The sequence below is a fragment of the Hydra vulgaris genome, chromosome 07 (genome assembly GCF_038396675.1).
Source record: "Hydra vulgaris chromosome 07, alternate assembly HydraT2T_AEP".
NCBI classification, from domain to species: Eukaryota; Metazoa; Cnidaria; class Hydrozoa; order Anthoathecata; family Hydridae; genus Hydra; species Hydra vulgaris.
Window position 1 is genome coordinate 15,705,099 of NC_088926.1, and position 14,647 is coordinate 15,719,745.

General features: G+C 28.4%; 1 protein-coding gene across 1 annotated transcript; it reads right to left on the reverse strand.

Annotated features, from left to right (window-relative positions):
* Positions 1-713, reverse strand: LOC136082589 (uncharacterized). The gene is made up of 2 exons (XM_065802005.1): positions 355-713; positions 1-229 (listed from the first exon to the last, which is right to left on the reverse strand). The coding sequence occupies exons 1-2, from the start codon at positions 711-713 to the stop codon at positions 1-3; spliced, it is 588 nt and encodes a 195-aa protein (XP_065658077.1).
* Between the last annotated feature and the right edge of the window lie 13,934 nt (positions 714-14,647).

The window sequence follows — 14,647 nt, forward strand, 5'->3', positions numbered from 1 at the left end:
TTATAAAGCTATTACAGTGTTGGGGACACAATCTGTTAGATTATTTTTAATATAAAATTTAGTAAATATAGTCGCAATTGATTTCAGTTCACTACATAGATCAACAGCATGGATATCTTTGGAGTCTCCATATTGCAAAGCTTTCTCAAGATTCAAGCAATGTTCTATAACACCTTTGCTAGTTACACTCTGTAAACAGTGAACATCATAGAGAAAACCAAACAACGAACTTATTGTTTACATAAGAATAAATTTTTCTTCAACCAATTGTATTGGTTGAAGAAAAGTTTACTTCAACCGATTGCTGTGTCAAGAATAACAAAGTTAAAGTTTACTTTGAAATTTTCTACCTACTTGAAAATAGAAATAGCGTTTGCTATAAACTGCTTAATGATAGTTTCAGTCATACGTGGGTCCATAAGTGGGTCAAATAAAGCTAAAAATTCCACAAATTTCAGAAATTTTCCGTTACCAGCAATATTCAGTTTCTCATGTGTTCCACGAAAAGCAAGATTTTGTATACCAAGAACTCTAACTAAAGCTATACACCGCTTCAAGATTTGCTGCCAATACTGTCCTTCTTTTTTAACAAGACGCAAATGTTCGGCATCAACTGTTTTATTGTTTCGCAGTCGCAGTTCGAACTCTTTCCATGACTGAAAATTTGGTAGATGTTCACTGCTTTTCTCATTCCCTGACAGAATTGCAGACATGTTTTTTCAATCATGTAAATCATTGGAAGAAAGAGATAACGCACCTGTTGTGCTACTGGTAAACAGTTAGCAGCAGAAGCAATACACATAGTCATTACTTTCAGAATACTGCAGCCAATGTCTGTGAACTTCATTTCAATTGACAAGCCGGCGGTTGTAATGATTTTTTGATAATTTTGTTTTCATACTGTCCTTAGGAAAGTCAAACTGATCGACTTGTTTTGGTCCATGTTTGATCAAAAGTTGTCGCATTTCATCATCAAATACGATTCAAGTAGCTGTATCGCTATAGTTAGCATATAGACCAGAGAATTTATCAATTTTATGTGCTTCAGATTCATTGTGTGTTTCGTGTATTATATTATGTAACTCAAACTCTTCTGATACTGTCATCTCATCGACTTCCTTGACTGCTTCAATTTGATTGTTTAACTCGTCTGTGTCATTATCAATTCTCTGCGGCGAACATAGATACTTTAACAGCGAACCAACCTGTTTTGTTACAGACGATTCGTTCGCAGCCCGTAGTTTGCGAAATTGCGCACCTGGCAATTTTTTCTTTCTGCCATTGTGGATTGAAGTATCGAAGGAAACTGCTAAAAATAATTAAAATGATCACCTCCTATTTCTTTAATATCTTTAATTAAATATAATATTACTTTTACTTCTTTATAAAAGTTTTAAAGATACATTTTTAAACTTTTAAAGCTCCATAAATATAAATAATAACACTCTATTAGTATAAAAACACAATATAAATCAGTTAATTTGTTACTATACTACTTCGTAATTGCTATTTAATTAAAATTCTTAGTATTTCTGAATTAACACGCCAGTAAAAACAATTTTCACAATAAAGTTAAACGTGCTAAAATTTTCTTTAAATGAGTAAGGAAAACTTTGCACTGTATTAATCACTACAAAATTTCATTCTGTATAAAAAGTATTTTAAAAAATCACGTCAAATAAAACAAAAGTATCAAAAGTACTTATTCTTTTGTTTTATTTGACGATTTTGTTTTACTCTTTCAAATCTCCTAAATTTAATTCAAAAGAGACTTTAAGACAAAAAAGATTTAATCTTGTTTTGATTGCAACAATTTCCGGCATAAAAGAATTGTCGGAATTTTTTGACGCCATCCGAAGTTAGTACAATTTCATAGCCAACAGTAACACTAGGCACGAGATGTTTGTGGCGTTTCAAAAGCACATGGGATATGAGAACGTGCTATCACTAGAAAGGACAACAGCAATTCGTTGGTTATACAGGTACAGATCAATTAACAAAATTATACTTCGTTACCAGGCAATACTTGCGGTTCTGGGGGAGCAGTAATGGAAATCGATAACCATGACGCATCGTCAGTGGCAATTGGTTACAAAAAAAATTTGCATCGCCATCATTCATCTTGTATTTACACATTCCGGAAAAAGTATTATCAACAACTAACACATGATCTGAATTGCTTCAATTAAAAAGTCTGATACTTTTGCATGCCTAACATTCTATTGCTGCTACTCTGAAAGACCTTGAAGGTTTGTGATCTGAAACTAAGTGGAATGCGTTATTTAGGAAGTCAAAAGAGTTTGCAACATCTATCGGTATATTTAATTTTGATTTAATATCCAATGACGTTAATTTTGATTCAATACCCAATGAACCATCATCTAGAGCTGCTAGATCACAGAAAATTTCATCTTTTTTAAAAGAATATTTATCAAGTAGTACAACTGGAAAAAGAGATGTGACAAGTTAGCCCATTTGTTTTTTTGAGAAATTAAAAAGCTCATATTACGGCATTTTGGATACATTTGTAACAGAATTTGATAGGCGTTTTATGCAAAATGAGTTACTTTTTAATGCAATTCATGTTGTCAGACTGAAGAAAAAGTTTTTGATATTTTTGATTTACATCAGAAATTGCAACAATTGTCGAATGCTTATTCAGAAGTGTTAAAATTACTATAAATTGTGCTGACATTACCTGTGACCACAGCATCTAATAAACTTGATTTCTCAGTTTTGAAACGTGTGAAAAATTTTCTCAGAACAACTTGTGGTAACGAGAGACTAAATTTTTTATTGCTAATGGCTCTCGAGCCTAAATTAGTTAAATCGTTAGACCTTGACGATTTAGTAAATGACTTTGCCAAAATGCGCCAATGTCGTTACCCATCGTTGCAATAAAACTTTTGTGATTTTTCAATGTTTTGATCTTTAATATTTTATTAACTGAAAAAAATAAAAAATTTAGTTCACGTAGGACTTGAAATGTTCTGCTCAATGTTATGATTTTGTTATGGGAGGAGGGGGGAGTCAACTTGTTTTCACAAATTTGCCCCACCTAAATTTTTGCTGAATTGGTGCTACTGTGTAAAATAATTTTTTAAACTTAAAATCTGGTAAAAAACCGGCATAAAATAACCTCCAAAAACATTTTCAGGAAATTACGAAATAAAAGTAATCTAATTATAAAATAAAATTCAAGTTCTTCTTAGAACATGCTGCTATGAAAAATATATTAAATTAGCTTGTAGTTGGAGGTTGTTTTAACCTTGTTGCAGGAAGATAAATCATCACGTACAGCCTGCCAAATACCTAAAAAACAAAAATAAAAAATTACTACTGTCCTGTCAATTTATCAACATGATCTATTTTCATTCAATTTGTAAATTCTAATTCATAAACCTACACACACTGCATAGCTTGTTGAACACCCTAGGTTTAAATATGTTGTGGAATAAATAGCTAACCTTAAACTTAACTAAATCTTATAGAGTAACTTAAACTTAAACCAATTAATCAATCAATAAAACTACTATTTACGTCTTTACCTTAATTTATTCAAATAATATAAAAAGCGTAGCATTAAAAAAGGTGTCATCTTATTGATATTTTTATAACTGGTAATTTTATCAAAACTAATAAAAATAAATTATTTTGATATTTGGAATCTGTTATCTATTTCATTAAGGTTATATGGAAATATTTTGAAATGATATAAATTAAATCCAAGCCTAAAAAATATGTTAACTATTATGAACAAAAAAAATTTCTGATATCAAGTTATGATCAAAATGGTTTTCAGAAATGAAATGAAACTATCACCATCCGCAGCAAAATACTTGTTGCTTGGACATTCTTTTTGATATTTGTCAGTACAAATTTTTTGATAAAAAGTTATACAACTGAGCAGCTTTTCAAGCCACAACGCTTGCAGTACCGATTTTGAAAGTCATTACATGTGTGGTACTTATTTTTTCACAATATTTAATTGGATCATGGCTTTATTTAGATAACCTTAACCCAAACATCGAGGTTTTCAATAATCTGATACCTTGTACAGTGTTTGGAAGAACGCGTTTAAAATAACGGATTCCTGGAACTAGTTTTTTTTTGAGGAACTGGTTCCTTTTAAAATAACGGAACGAGGAGAGAGAACGAATTCCTTTTTTAGAAGAACGTGACGAAAAGTAACAGTTCCTAAAAACTTTTTAAATTTGGATTTCGCTAAATTTGTTTTTACGGCTCAAAAGCAAAAAGCGTTGTATTTAGATCAAATCAAATCTAAGTTTGGTTTCAGTTAGCCAACAGCCGTAACTACTAATTTTTAAACTAAACCGATTGTCGGTTAGTTCGGAATTAGTTCATATTTAGTTAGCCATATATACTAAATTTTAAACTATATTGGTTACCAATATAGTTTTAAAGTTTATTGGTTACCAATATAGATTACCAATATAAACCAAGATAAACCAATACAAGTACATGTAGCCAATTAAACCCGAAAAATTCCTTGTAAGTTTTGATTTTCAACATAATTTTATTGCACGCGGTTCTAGTTTGCAAAATGAATCCAATTATTGAAATTGTTGGTGATTTTGCAATTACTGAAAATGTTATTGAAAAAATTTATTAAAATTAATATAACATTTATATGTGTATAAAGTGCATGCTGATGCAGACTAGGCAGGCAGGATATCAGAAATGTTTAAAAACTATTTAAATAAATAACAAAATAAAACACGTTAAAAAAGCATTGCTCCCCAAGTGAAACAATAAATTACTATTACAATTTTCAAAATAAAAAAAGTGTATTAAAAAAGGAACGAAGTAGGAACGAGTTCTCTTTTTTGAGGAACGTGGAGCGAGTTTCTTTTTTGACTAAAGAACGACGAACTGGAACTAGTTCTTTGTTTACAAAATGAACGGGGAACGGTTTGAGATCCTTTAAAAAAGGAACTTTCCAATCACTGACGTTGTGTCAGATTATTATAACCTGGTACAAGGTATACCTAATACCTTGAATCAGATGTTTATCAACTTTGAAAAACAAACTAAAATATGCTTTTGTTATTGAACATGCAATATAAATGGATATTAATGAATATAAATAAGAGAAGCACAGTTTTTTAATACACACACCAACATATCTAAGAAAAATTATTTATAGAAAATATTTAAATCTGTAAAAATAAAAAATTCTGTTGACATTTCAGTCCATTACTAATATGCTAGTAGTACCCAGTCTTTACAATCTTGGAAGATTTCAATAATAAAAGATTTGTAATAAATAATAAAACTCAATAATAAAAGTTTTTATCAATTTAATAAGAACTTAATAATAAGTTAATAATATGTAACCAAGTAAAAAATTTATCCTTTATAAAAATATTTAATGAATTTACAACACAAGTATACAAAAAAAAAACGCAGAATAAAATCCAGATCTTTTGCACACAATTTTAAAAATTAATGAAAATTTGAAATGCATAAATACAAAATAAGACATACAAAAAAACACAAAACAAAAATATAAAAGTAAAAATATTAATTAATATAAACAATTATAAAAATCTAGTTATGAAAAGATAAAGTTTCAAAAATTTTTAGGCAGCTTTTTTTCCCACAACTCCTGCTCATCTCAGCCAAATAAAGCAAAAAGTAATATTTAGTGTGTTTTCTCGGTTAAACATAGACAACACTGATGTGAAGCAGTTACACATTGCAAGATAAAATATTTGCAAACATTTTTTCATACTATTTTATATATATACTATTTAAATCTACTAAAAAATATTATTTTTACAAAATAAATTTTATCAAATACAAAATCTTTTAAAATTTTTTTAAATGTCAAGTGACAAAATTTTTTTTTTTTCCAACATCTTCGCTTCTAAAAAGGCTGCAAGCAACTACAATTAGAGTTGGAAGAGAAAAGATGAAGTTTGAGATTTATAGAGATCAAGAAGAGAGCACGGTAAAGAGATGCAAATGCTAATTATGCAATCGATTTGATATATGGTTTCCAAGAAAGATTGGAAGTTAGAGTTAATCCAAGAAGATAAAGGATTACCGTTCATAAATATAGGAAGATCTAAATTATTGCGACAACGATTAGCTGAAAAAAAGTTGGGTTTTATCTGAATTTAAGCTCACTAGCCACTGTGAACCCCATGCTGTAGCAAAAGTGAGAGCTGTTTCAAGCTCAAATTCCCCTCCAACCAATCAGAGAGGGATCTTATCTAGACAAGAATAAATGCTAGTATCATCAGCGAACAATCCAACCTTAGGTGTGAGATTACCTGAAAGATCGTTAACGTAAATTAAAAAGAGTATAGGGCCAAGGATTGAACCTTGAGGAACCCCTGAAGTTACAAGATATGAAGAAGAGTGCTACCCATCGAAGATAACTTTTATACTACGATTGGTTAGGAAGGATTTAATATTCTTAAAGATGTTACCTGATACACCGTAAGAAGAAAGATTATAGAGAAGACCAGCATGCCAAGTTTTATCAAAAGCTTTAGAAATGTCAAATGCAATAGCCTTAACCTCTCCACAAGATTCCATGTCAGCCTGAATCCAAGTAGACATGCAAGAAGCACATTTATCAGCAGGAAGACAAAAGATTTATACCCAAGGGCCATCACGAAGAAAATCACAGAGAGAGAGTCTCAGTCAGCTTTAAGATAGTTGTAAGAAATTCGATGATAGAAGGATTCTGATGATAAAGAAGAATGAGATTTATAGTTTTAGAGAGATCAAACCGTGATCAGAAGCACCTAAGGTGTTTCTGATCACGGTTACCTAAGGTGTTTCTGATCACGGTTTCTGATCAGTTTCTCCACACACGGTGAGTGTGGAGAAACTGAGCAGTGACTAGGATCAGAAACAAGACATAAGTTGAGTAAAGAAGGTAAATAATTCGGGTTGTCAGGAAACCGAGTTGGAAAATTGACTATCTGAGTTAAAAATTGAGAAAGGTAAAAGTTGTGGGCCTTAATAATTGCAGAGCCTTTGTTAAGGACTTAATTCAGAGGTAATTTTTGTATTTTTTCATTTATATTTTTATTTGTTACATTTATATTCAGAACATTACAGGCATTATGAATAACTGCTTAGATTTTTTAATTTTTATTTTAATAGGGTAGGGTGGGGTAATCTGAGTTTATTTTTACCTATTTCTGACCTTGAGTTAAAAAAAAAATGTTTAGATATCGGCTTTCTGACAAAAGATGTCTTAAAATCATGATTAGACATCCTACTAAACAAATTTAACAAAAAACTGTTACTTAAAATACTATCAATAGGTCTGGGGAGCCTTTATTTGAAGACGCCTATATAGACCCACATTACCCTACGTAGTGGGGTAATGTGAGTCTACATAAAATATTGATTGTTATGGTTTAAAATACTGCTGCTTATGAAAAATCTGGCATACATTCTATATGCACGCACCTTTTTTATAGTATATATACAAGGTTTTATTTTAAAAAGTAGTCTTAAGATTTTTTTATTGTTTCTTCGTTTAGGCTTGTCGAGCACTTTATACCATTTTTGTTGACCAAGATCAAAAACTAATACTCTCACTTTATGATGGTCGTGACAGTCATTTAAAATATGGTACCATAAAAGCGGCCATGGACAACCATATCCATATTGTTTGTCTTCCGCCAAACTGATCACACGCTTTACAACCGTTAGAAGTGTCTTTGAACCATTAAAGAATGAATGGAAAAAAATTATAAAGCGGTTTGCAAGAGAAACACAACAAAAAAATATTGATAAGACAGCAGCAATAATAGAACAACAAAAACAAAAAAGGAAGAGACTACAAGCAAAATGTGGAGAACTTCTTACAAATGAGAAAGTCAAACGACGGTTACTTGAGGAACAAAAGGTCAGAGAGGAAAAAAACCAAGTTAAAAAAAAATCTACAAAAAAAAACTATTACCTCTACTGAAGCATCAAAGAAATACTCAAAAAGATCTATGAGGTGCCCAAAATAGCAAAATTGCCATAAAAGTGCAGTGATCAAAAAAATAGTTATTTTTTATAAAACACTTTATTAAAATATTATTATTTCTGTTTTAAATCACCACTTTTTTACTTTTATTTGTCCGAGCATTTAATTTTTATTCTTGTGCTGTGTATGTATGCACTTTCTCTTTCAATAAAAAAATCTTAAGACTACTTTTTAAAATAAAACCTTGTATATATACTATAAAAAAAAGGTGCGTGCACATAGAATGTATGCCAGATTTTTCAAATGTACAAATATTTTCTTCGTTAAGTAATTTGTGGAGAGCCCAGTCTCGTCAAGGTTGTATATATTACTTGGTACAATGTTATTATTATGAATTACATCAGATAAAATTGTAAAAAATATATCTAAAGCTTCACGTGTTAAACTTTTAGCTCTTAAAAATTTAAGTATTTCAGGTTTGTGTAATCAAAGTTTATCAACATGAAGCTTCTTAAAATAAATTATCCAACCTTTCCCAGGAATAAATTACAAATGTCAAGAGAATCTAATGGAAGGCCATATCTTTGACAATACTGCGCTGCAGCTACAATCATAGTTTCATCATTATAACTCAGCACACTTTTCCGACCTTCACTTTTGTTTGCATTAAATTCTTGTTGTTTTATTCTTCGTCTCAATGTTTCTTTAGAAACAGAACGTTCTTTAGCAGCATGATAAACAGTCTTTTTTTTCTCACATACTAACATAATTGCTCTTTCTAAACTATCAGCATTGCACTTGGGTTTTATTTTTTTATTGTAACATCTTGGCATTTTTTAAATACTTTCTAAAGTAATATTTATAAAAAATCTGTTAAATTTTTTGCAAAATAAATTAGCATAAATCATAACATATCACAAAAAAAATATTTTAACACTAAATAGGTCTTATGTAATATTTTATTTGACCTAGATAAACATATTGTTTCATATAAATACATACATGTTTCTTAATATAAACTTCAAAGATATAAACTTCAAACGTAAGTGTTTAATAGTTCTAAGAATTTATAACACGAAAAAATTTAGTCTGATGAAACTAATAGGTTTATAATGTTATTAACAACAACTTCGATAATATAATTACATATCATAATATTTTACATACATAGACCCACTTTACCCGACCTGATCATATTTCAAATTTTAAACAAACCATATGCGTTAATGTCTTAAAGGTATACTATCCTTAAAATATAGTAACTTAACTTTCAAAATAACCATTTTTCATAGGCTAATGCTTTATTTGAATATATTTTCTCTGAAGTTTAAAAACGGAGGAAAAAATGACTTTATTGATTTATTTAGCATTTTGCCTGAAAAAAGTGCCGTTTCTAACAGCATAGCTAGGTTACATTTTCAAATTAATTAGCCTAATATGTTATAACAAAGTGGTAAAAATTACAGCTTTATACCTAAAGCCATTATCAATGTAACAGATAAATATGAATTAGACCCAGATTACCCCATAGACCCACATTACCCCACTCTACCCTATTACATTAAATTTACATTAAATAAGTATACATATTGCATATAAATATATGCAATATGTATTATTATATAATGCAATAATAATATAATACAAATGTCTATAAAAATGATATCAATTGATAAAAAATGCAACAAAATCAATTCTTACAAAAGAATACTTTGAAGCATTTTTATTATGAAAGTTCGTTTCTTAAAAGTTACAAAAGCCTTATTTGAACTTTAAAAATTGTTGAAATTTTGATAAAATTCTTGTATGTATAAATTTATAGTAAAATTTATAGTATTATATATAATACTATGAAGTATCTATGTCAAAAGTAATATATATTATTATTAACATATGAATAAATTGTTATAAGTATATATATTTTATTATAAATTACATTATATAGTAAAGACTATATATATATATATATATATATATATATATATATATATATATATATATATATATATATATATATATATATATATATATATATATATGTATATATATATATATGTATATATATATATATGTATATATATATATATATATATATATATATATATATATATATATATATATATATATATATATATATATATATATATATATATATATGTATATATATATATATATATATATATATATATATATATATATATATTATAATATATATATATATTATGATATAATATATATATATATATATTATATATATATATATATATATATATATATATATATATATATATATATATATATATATATATATATATAATATAATTATATATATTATATATGTATTTATTATAGCTTTAGTCTTTACTTTGCTAGTTTATTTATAAAACTCGTTTAAGGATTTTCTCAAAGAGTTTTTTGGAAAGTTTCAAATTACCTTCAGAAAATGGTCTTGTTTGCAAAGACTATTTTCTGAAATATGATAATTAAAAAATTGACAAATGACTCTGGTGCGAGCAAAATATTAAATGTATAAAAAGAAAGAGTAGTTTTCAATCAAGTCAATTTTTATTATTACTTTAACATACTTCATTATCTTTACAAGTCATCTTTTTTAAATACTTCATTACTTTTTTAGATACTTCATTATCTTTACAGTTTATCGTAGCAAACACACTGTTTGCTAAGATGAGTTATAAAGATAATGAAGTATTTAAAAGTCTTTTGATTGATTTACTTTGCATTTCTAGATTCGTTTAGGGCTATATACACTTAGTTTGTTTTGGGGTTGTCCATCAATTATTGGTATTTTGAAAGAGGGACCAAAAATATGTCATTTGTTATATTTTCATCTTTGACATATTTCTGAAAAGTCAAATGACTTATCCGGTAAAAAACCATTTGATTTTGTTAGACAGTCTAGATCACTGGTAGAGTTTAAAAGATAAAAGGCTACATAATTAATTTTTTTTATACTAGTCCATATGTATTGAAGATATAAACCAAATTAACAGCATCAATGCATTGGTTATGCATTGATGCTGTTGAACTGGTTTGGATGGCTAGATTATTGAGGCTGTGGATTATTATGGCTCAACATTCACAACATACAATTGTTGTTAAACATACAAATACAAATCACAACAATACCTAATTCATTTGCTATAAGTTTTTGAAATACTGCTTCATGATATGTCTGCCTTTTCATTTAAAAACTGTTGAGTCTGAAATTATTGTTTTTTAATAAGAAGATGCCACTTGTTCAAATTGTCAAGCATTCAATTGAAATATAAGTAGTGTGAATTGGAAGAAAAAACACCCAACAAAGTGGGGCGCTACTGCAGTTTCTCCCCCCCCCCCTTTTTTTTTTATTGCTGAATATGATAGAGAATTTTATGCTGATTAAGAATCGTATAAAAACATAGGCCTAAAAACCAACAAAAATGACTCTAAATGACAGTTGAAGTTTAAAAAATTACACTAAAAAACGCTAATATTCGCCATTTTTTCATACCTATTTATAAATAAAATTCTTTTCAAAGATGAATTTAAAAAAGCCTGGTTTCTATCAAAAATGTAAAGCAAAACTGTTAAAAAATGCTGAGCGCATCATTTTCTGATTTATCTCTGGCCCAAACCCTAACCCTGTTTCAGATCATGTACTTTTAATCGCGCCAATCCCTATTTGTCAGTCGATGTATGTGCATTTAGTTGTGCCAATCCCTATTTGTCAGTCGATGTATGTACATTCAATTGCGCCAATCCCTATTTGTCAGTCGATGTATGTACATTCAATTGCGCCAATCCCTATTTTTCAGTCGATGCATGTACATTTAATTGCGCCGATCCCTATTTGTCAGTAGATTTGTGTACATTTAAAAAGCAAAATCTTAAATTAATTTTTAAAAAACATATAAAATATATTAATAAAAACATTTAATTTAATTTAAATATAATTTAATTTTGATGACAATAAAAACCGGGTTGCGTAATTAAAAAAAGATTTTCTAAGCGATTGATTTCAAAATGTAAACTTTGATTTAAAACGTTTTTAAAAAATGGCGAATATTAGCGTTTTTTACTGTAATTTTTTAAACTTCAACAGCGAATTAGAGCACTTTTTGTTGGTTTTCAGACCTATGTTTTTATACGATTCTTAATCAGCATAAAATTCTCTATCATAATCAGCAATAAATAAAAGGGGGGGAGAAACTGCAGTAGCGCCACAAAGTGGTCACTGGTATTAAGGAGAGCTATTTATTAAAACGACTTTGTGAAACACTTTTAAAGAGAAATTTTTTAAGAGCTTTGTGAAACACTTTTAAAAACTTTGTAAAACACTTCCAAAACACTTTGTGAAAATGTACCACTTCGGCTTTTTTATTGTACCATGCAATTCAAATTATATCAAAATATATTATCTTTACCACAATAACCCCTGTAAAAAAAAACTTAACAGAAATCTGAACTCAAGCACAAAGATGTTTGTTTTAAGGGTAAAACAAGAAATGTTTTTTTTCCGTTATATATCATGATTGCGTGTTTTGAAAAAATTTTGTTTATTTCTTCAATAAAATTTTTTTTTATGGATGAGGGGGGGGGGTGAGGGGCAGTTTCATTAGTTTTGCAGTTTATTGAGGAATTTCTTTTTCTACTCAGGTGAGCATCAAATAGCAAGTTAGTCCAATATCCGGTATTTGTGGTATTTCAATTTGTTCACTCTGAATGTTTTTTTTATGACGTTCTTGAAAATGCTAATAACTAGATTTGTTTGTAACTTTATGTTTCTTCATATATTTTCCTCTTTTAGAGTCAAATAAAAATTGACGAGTTTTTGAGATATGGTTGAAAATTGGAAAGAAAGTAAAAATCAAACTAGTTTCACTCTAAGTTATTGTATATAATTTTAAAATTTTGAAATGTAAGTATTGCAAGGTTTATTTTATTTTTTAATTTTTTAATTTCCGTATTCAACTAATTGCCTGGACTAATATAATTACCATGTATGACCTTAATTAAAAAAAAAGGAAAAACGATAATCACAGCGCGATGTTAAACAGTGTAACATTGTGTTTTATTGTTCTTTGCAGTGTAAAAAAAAACATCGCGAAAATGTTAGAAAAACGTTGGAGAACGTTTTATTTACAACGTTTGGCCAACGTCGTCAAAATTAGGTTGGTCTAAGTTTCATTTCTGCCATTATTCCAACGTCTAAACAACGATTGAAAAGACATTGTCTCAACGTCATTTTGATCAAATTATAAAGTTTGTCTAACGTCTTTATAATGTATTTTTCTTAAAATTTAACGTTGCTCTTACGTCTTTCCGACGTCATTTAGCTCTAATGTAACGTTGTTACAACGTCATTTTTACATCGTTGCAATAATGTTAGCCAAATAACGTTTTCCCGCTGTTTCATCTATAACGTCATACCATCGTCTTTCCAATAGACCAAGTGAATAAAAAAAAGCAATTACCTTTACTCAGTAATGCTGAATAATTACTCCAAAAACAATGAGTAAAAGCAATTGCTTTTTTTAATCACCCGGCCTAATAATATGGAAGACGTTGGAACAACGTTGTTCCAACGTAACGTTTCTAACAGGGACTATTGTAAAAATGATTTGCAAAAAATAAATAGCATGTTGTTGTTTGCCCAGTTGTTGTTGTTGACAAGATCTTCATCTTTATAAGTATTTTATAAGTTATATACAAATAGCTATATAAAAAATATATATGAATAGCTAAAAAAAGTTTCATTTGAACTCTAAGTGTAAATAAAATTGATATCAATGAAAATCTGCTTATATTGTCAGCCATTTTTTTTCAGCCAATTCTTTTTCCTGCTCTTTTTAAGTTGTCTTCTTACAGCAAACACAATGTATTAAGATGTTTTTTTCTTCATTAAGTAAAATACAACTCTAACAACTCTATTAAACAACTCAAGAAATATTTATTACAAAAAAATTAGACAAACAAAAATGGGGATACCATGGAATATTCTTAAAATAGAATCACAAATTAGTATTTTTATAATTTAATATGTGGGTATAATTTAGTATGATTATGTGTTTTACGGCCCATATGATAGCCACATATTTTTTCTCACGTATTTAATTAAATATTATACAACATTAAGTGGGTTATTTGAACCGCATTATGTTCCGCATGTGCCACACTGATCATCAGATTATAAATCGATCATAAACTAGGTTTTAACTTCACACTTTTTATTCAACTTTTAAAAACTATAGTAACATGTGGGCAACATGTACTTTTTTGTCGGGAATATACCACTTCTTTTATTTAGGAGCAGTAAAGGTTCGGCAGATTCCGGTTTAGAAAAAATTTATTCATTTTTTTGATATTTCTTTGAGCGAAGTTTAATTTACTTATTTTTAATTTTACGATATCTATTTACTTGTAGTAAGATAACCTTAAGATAAGTTTTCTTGCACAAATAATACCTAAGAAAAAGCGTGAGTAGTTTTGAAAAGTTTGAAATGACTGACATTACATAAATAATTACATTTGCCTGCAAAAAGTTTAATTTACTTGAGTGAAGTTTTTTACGATAAGCAACGTCTTGTTAAAATATTGTTCTCTACATTTATACTTATTTATAAATTGTTTAATGGTACACTCATAAAACTATTTGTGAATTAATGCATATACAATATCTGAACA